General features: G+C 49.1%; 2 protein-coding genes across 2 annotated transcripts; one reads left to right on the top strand and one right to left on the bottom strand.

Moving 5' to 3' along the window:
• Positions 1–553: 553 nt before the first annotated feature.
• On the bottom strand, positions 554–2,372 carry LOC311368714 (uncharacterized protein; the record flags this gene model as incomplete). Its single annotated transcript, XM_084487503.1, has 2 exons — positions 554–2,205; positions 2,366–2,372. The coding sequence occupies 2 exons, from the start codon at positions 2,370–2,372 to the stop codon at positions 554–556; spliced, it is 1,659 nt and encodes a 552-aa protein (XP_084343629.1).
• A 1,035-nt stretch (positions 2,373–3,407) lies between these two features.
• On the top strand, positions 3,408–5,563 carry LOC311368506 (uncharacterized protein). Its single transcript, XM_084487313.1, has one exon. It carries the CDS (start codon positions 3,543–3,545, stop codon positions 4,998–5,000), a length of 1,458 nt encoding a protein of 485 aa, XP_084343439.1. The 5' UTR covers positions 3,408–3,542; the 3' UTR covers positions 5,001–5,563.
• Positions 5,564–6,623: the final 1,060 nt, after the last annotated feature.

Raw genomic sequence — 6,623 nt, 5'->3', positions numbered from 1 at the left:
AAAATCCTGCTTTACACATACAGGCAAACATAAAATGCTCACTTTACACTCTTAAAATCTATAGCAGAGGCTTCTTAGTGATAACTTGGTTAAACATCAATATTATTTGTTAAATAAAAATCAGCACAAGGACAAAATGTGTATATATATATGAACAAAACATGGGCATAAAAAACCAAAGTAACAGTTATGCATTGGTATTTTCTTATCATTTACCATTGCTAAGAATTTTAGGACAAAAGTCCCAGGTCCAAACAAACCAAAGACCTCAAAGTCACAATGGCAAGAATTTTAGAAACTGAACGCAACAAAAGTCCCAGGTCCAAACAAACCAAAGACCTTGAAGTCACAATGCAAAGAATCTTAGGACTTCAACACAACAAAAGTCCCAGGTCCAAACGAACTAAAGACACAGATGTCTTAACACACCCATCCAAAAGACCTGAGCCTACTTTCAAGGGTCTCCCCATCTTGGCCTTGGTGCTCCTCCTCATCCTCAGTGAGCAGGAGTGGTGGTGGTGGAGGAGGTGGTGGTGGCGGGGGTGGGGATCGGCTACTGCTCCTCCAGCTTCAATCTCCAGATCCCAGCCCCCGCATCGTTGGCCACGTCTGGGCCGGCCGCGGCCTCCACCGTCTTCAAGTGCTTCAACCTTTGCCGCTGCCGCAGGCGAGCCATGATCCGCTGCTGGTCTTTGGGGGTGATCCAGTGGGGCTTGCTGTTCTTCATGTCATACCGCGTGTCGCCAAACCACTGGATCAGGAGGCGGCGCTGCAGGCCCGTCCACTCCGACAGCTGGTCGTAGTCCTTCGGGTTGGGGTACTGGCAGGCCAGGAAGGCCCGATGCAGCTGATTCAGCTGCTCCTTGGTCTTGTTCCTGGGTTTGACAACTGGCGGCCTGGCCGGGTCGCCGAGGGCTGGCGTGCATCCGTGGGTGGCGCCATCGCCGGGGGCGACACCATCTACGCCATCGTCTTCTCCGCCCGCGGTCGCCGTTGAGTCGGTTTTTCGACCTGCGTGGTTCTCACCGGTCCCCGATTGCCCCGTGTGGCCCTTGCTAGCCAGCGGGCTCTCGCTTACCTGAACTTTGGGCAACAGGTCAAAGGGCGTATTCTTCTTCTTCTTCTTCGTCCTGTATCGTCTGTACGGACGTCGTACAGACGACACAGGAGGAGGCGTAGCTGTGCTCTCAGGGACGGGCTCCCGGTTCGTGAGCAACGCCATTCCTCCTTCGACCCGCCCAGGCTCCCCGTCTTGCTTGAGCCGCCCCGGAGCCGGGGAAGTGGACCGGGTGACCTGGGCTCTGCCTCCGTCAGCAGATGCTCTCTGCTCTATCCTCGGGGGGTCCTCCTGCTTCGCACCCTTCCTGCTCCGTGCCCTGTCCCCTTGTCCGTGCCCTGTCCCCTTGTCCCTGGCACTCGTTTTGTCTACCGTTCCCTCCCTCGTTCTCTTCATCGCTGTTTTGCCCTTTTCCTTCTCCTCCCCCAGCTTTCTTTTACGGGGCCGGCCAGGGGTCTCCACCCTCCCCTCCTGCCCTTGCTCCCCCTCCTCCTCCTCCTCCGCCTCATCTCCTACATCCAAACTTACGCCCGTCTCCCCTGACCCTTCCCCTCGGCCCTCCTCTCCCTTTTCGGTGGCCACGCCTCTCGCTCCCATCTTCGCACACGAACCGGACCCCTCGCTGCTCCCTCTCTCGCCAGCCTCCTCCAAAACATCTTCCCTTGCTGCCACCTCCTCCTCCTCCTCCTCCTCCTCACCCTGCTCCCTCACCACCTGTGGTTCGTCCTCACCCACCACCACCAACACCGCCGCCGCCGCCGCCTTCGCCGTTTTGCGGCGACCCGGGCCGAGCAGCCTCCTGCGGACCTCACTGACATCGGCGTAGTCCCAGCTGATGCCGTACTGGAGACGCTGGAACATAAACCACACGCGCACACGGTCCACGTGCAGGGAGCAGCGCCGTGCTAGCTTCGCCATCTCATCCCGCCTCGGGTAAGGGAACACACCGAAGGCCGCGTGCAGGGCGTCAGCCGCGTGGGCTACTTCCTGGGCGATGGCGTCGGAGTGGACCCACACCAGCTTGTTGTCAGGGGAAAACACAGGGAGGCATAGGGTGTTGTTTTTGTTGAGGCTGAAGGCTTGGGCCTGGGTGAGGGAAGGGAGGGGGTAGCCAGCGGGCGTAGCTACCCTGCTTGGGGAGAGGGAAACTGGAGGGCATGGGGGACATGAGAGGGGGCTCTTATTTTGTAAAGTCAATTCCTCTGTGTCCACAGGGCTGACAGACGTGGCTTCCTCCTCGAAAACCTGAAACTAAAAATTGGACTTTAGACTGATATAGTTTAGGAAAAAACTAATTATTATCTTAACTTGTCATACTCAAAATTCATATGTGCAATTTAAATTCCCTCACTAACAGATAGGCCAATACAAAATCGGAATTATCCGTGAGGTCTCATGAGTGAAATATGAGAGGCTTAACTCTAACAACAAAACCATTCATGGTATTGTCAACAGCTAAACGTATTTTCCAAGTTATTATTTAAGTGGGACATATTAGGCTACCAATATGGTAATTTTAAAACAGCATGTTATTAATTACATACAGTATTTACAAAACACTTTTCATGAAGGAAATCTAAAAGTGCTGTACAGGGCTAAAAAAAAGGCTAGAAAATAGCCCGACAAGTAGAGCTAAAACAATAAAACACGAAGTAGAATCACAACTAACTAAAGGCCTTCCGATACTACCGAGGTCAGTAGGTATTTAGTATGAGACATTATCGTTCTTAGTAGGCCTACATTAGCCCTACTTCATATATCAGGGCGCACACACTGTATTGTGTGTCTTTGAGTGCAAGTTTGGCTCTATTCTGCAGACCAAACACATGACGTCTGCATTGAAGATAACAAACAGGCTACAGCAAATTAGGCTAGCAGGAAAAAGCATGCTTGATAGAAATCGTGTAGCACAACTCACTTTTATTTTTTTATTTGTCATTCAACACGCATCATACTCACCATAGTGATGTTATTGGTGCGTTTGTTAAGCGATGGCTCAGTTTGCTAAGCAATGGCAGCAGTAGGCAGGTGGCTGAACTCAATCAACGTGGAGGGTGAACATCCGAGACTTCACCACTTCCTTAGGGTTTTCACTTTTACGTTTTGGAGAACCCAACTGTATAACTGGGATTTAAAAGACATCGAGTGGGGTTGTGAAAGAGGGTTTGCAACTTTGAAAATATCAAAATCTTTGATCGAACCTCACACAAACAAGTAACCGGTGCGGCAGTGCATCATTTAACATCGGGGAGAAGGCGCCCTCTAGTGCCTGGAACATTTCAGTTTATGACGAATCTAAGTTTCGTTTACAGCAGGTTGAAAGTGAACGTGTTTGCAAACGCCTCTCGCATAGAGCTATTACATAAGCTAGGTGCGGTCCAGCAAGGAGCAGTTGTTTTTCATTCAGAACAAGAAACAAACGGAATTTATTTCACCACGTTCAAGAAACAGTATCAGGTTCACATTTAATAACTTATTCGAAGACATGTCTAAAAGCAGCAGCAGTAGCAGCACCGAGGCTGGGGACAGGAAGCAGCCAACCATCTTCTGTGACATGTGTGTGGAGGAGGACCGGAGGGCCGCGGTGAAGACGTGCATGAAGTGCGAGATCGCCATGTGTGTTGTGCACCTCCAGCCGCACCTGACCACACCTATTCTCCTGGTCTCCCACCCTCTGACCGAGCCCATGGCACCCGGGGCGGAGGGCTTGGGTGCGACGAAGTGCCCCCAACACGGAAAGCTCATAGAGTACTACTGCCTGGACGACCTGACGAGTGTGTGCGTGTCGTGCGCCATCGAAGACCAGCATCGCCTCCACAACATGAAGACCCTTCCGAAGGCACATGCGGAGCTGGTGGGAAAGATCGCGGAGGGGGAGCGAGCTGTGGCCGCGAGAAGACAAGAGAGCGAAGATCTGGGGAAATGGGAACAGAGTAAAAGGGAAGAGGTGAGCAGTTCCAGCTTGCGACTTATCGATACCGTTTCCAAACTGCGCGACATGGCCCTGGACCGCTTACAGAGCTCGGTCTCTGCCCGCATGGGCTGCATCACGACCGGCGGGAGAAGCATAGAGGCGGCCAAGGGTGAGAAGGACACCTTCCGTTTCCTTCAGCTCTATTCCCAAGTGCAACAGGACGTGGAAAGGGCCGAAGCGGTTGATCTGAGGAAGGGATTGAAGACGGAGCAGGAGCGTGACAAGTTATCCCAAGAGTTGCAGGAAGTGGGGGCAGAGATGATGGATCAAGCGACCAAGTTATGCGGCTCCGTGATGATGTTTGTTGACCCAGAAAACCACGGAGAGTCACCGGGGAACATCAACGCTACCTTTGACCCGCTCAAATTGGGACCTGGGATGTCGCTGTCTGTGGACCTCAGGAAAGTCTTTTACAGCAAGCAGTCGAAGACGTTCAATCAGTTTACTCTGTTGATTAAAGACGCGGTGAGCCCGCTCCGCAGATGGAAGATTGCCGTGTCGGAGAACTATGATTGGACCATAGGGTTTTACCAACATGAATCTACGATTGATACAGGATTTGTGTACGCGCTGTGTATCAAAGATGAACAACTGAGCTACCTGACCATTGGCCACACGAATTTAATCCCAGGAGAAGATGGAGCAGAGAGGAAGGCTAGGCCTAAAACTGTCGAAGTGTTGTTGAACACTATTACTCACTCGTTGTCATTTTTCACCTGCAGCAGCTTCGATTACCAACGGAGACCCATCGTTTCCTTTGATGTGACCGACAGTAATTATGCTTTAAAGCCCTTTGTCAAACTGCAGAGCAAGGCCGGGAGCCTTGCTCTGCAGACAATAACGTCAGGCATATTTAGTCGGCAGACACAAATGGTAGGCGTATATGGTCAGCAGGCACAAATGGTAGGCCTATATGGTCAGCAGTCTAACCAGACAGCAATAACAGAAGTACTTTGTGAACTCTTGTAGAATAAGTTGTCACATCACACGTTGATGGCAACAGAGCACAACATATGCACTAGAGGGCGCTGTTTCTCAGACACGTGTTTTGAATAAACGCACGAGTAGCTAGTAGAGGGAAACATCAAAAATATAGCCTAGTGAGGTCTACAGGGAGCAAAAGTGCAGAGATTATAACATCAATATTTGTATTTATTTATTTGTGGATCAAAGGTATGGTTTAAATGGACTACATCTATGTGTAGATTATGTTCGATCCCGGCTTAACCCACACTACCTGCTGGCCACTGGCGCCCGTTTAACACAAAATTATCGAAATCAGAACCTCTACTGGCATCCAACTGTAATTCATGTCTCATTATATTACTCACATATTTGCTTACGAAAACAAACCTATTGAACTTTGGCCAGATATATCGGCAACCGTTAAGGTGGGACTTCTATCCCAAGCTATCTTGGATCTGTCAACCGTTGTGATGTTCAATAGACTTGCATGCAGTTGAGTCATATTATCATTAAGATCAACTGTAACATGGACTGTGAAAATGAAATAAAATAAACGCATTCCAGAACATAAAGTGTCTAAATTCTGTGTTGTATATAATATTTCAGACAAAAAAGTCACTAGTGCCATTCCTAAAAGTGGAAAAGCCATTTAAAATCCTTTAAAAAAAAAACCTGGGGCCTCATGTAGGCCTACTAAGACTTGCGTGGATTTCTGACTAAAACTTTGCGGACACCAAAATCTGGAAAGCTGCTGCGCACAAAAAAAATCCGGATGTATCCTTGCGTAAGCACGATTTCACGCAGATTCTCTTTGTAGCCTACATCCCAATTAACGTGAAATTGAGCGCACATGCACGAGCCCGACTCTCCGCCCAGTCTCCTCCCTCATTTAATATGCTAATTAATATAAATGGGCACTACTGTAAGCCTATTTATATTAATTAGCATATTAAATGAGGGAGGAGACTGGGCGGAGAGGAGAGTCGAAGAGTAAATGGATGCATGCTGACGATAGGTTGTTCCCATACATCCAAGGTGTCAATAATATAGGCATAATTAGAAATTGGCCGACTGGGCCCCGTTTCCCGATAACGATGGATCCACGCTCGTACGATCCATCGTACGATGGATCTCACGCAGCATCGTTAATTTTAGGGGAGCGTTTCCCGAAACTCATCTTAACATGAACGCGCGTGCTCTGCTCTTACGACGTCGTAGGATTGTAGCTGTCTACTGACACGGTGCTGAAATGGGCTCCGTAGGAGGGGGAGACGCAGGAATGTTGTTGGATTAAAGTATATTTTGTGGCAGCAAAAAAATATCTCCCCATCAAGGCCAACAGCAGAGTAGCCTACGAAAAGAATAGACTAATATGAATGCTACAAATATTAAAACACAATTGATTTGGTCTAGGCCGACATATGCTATATCAGTCCTAATCCCGAACGCACCGTGCGTACATTGTTCCACGGCATTTTCTCCCCTGAAATAATTCCATATTACAAAAATAAAAAATAGCATGTGTCTGTGTGACAACTAGGCCTATAGCATTTATTTAAATGTGCTGATTTCTGAAACATGCTTTGCGCCGCAAAGAGGGCAGACTTTCTCTGATTCCTGCATTCC

Source organism: Micromesistius poutassou (assembly GCF_964030765.1).
Source record: "Micromesistius poutassou genome assembly, chromosome: 23".
NCBI classification, from domain to species: Eukaryota; Metazoa; Chordata; class Actinopteri; order Gadiformes; family Gadidae; genus Micromesistius; species Micromesistius poutassou.
Note: the sequence above shows the minus strand (reverse complement) of the source record. Positions and strands in the feature narration are given on the sequence as shown.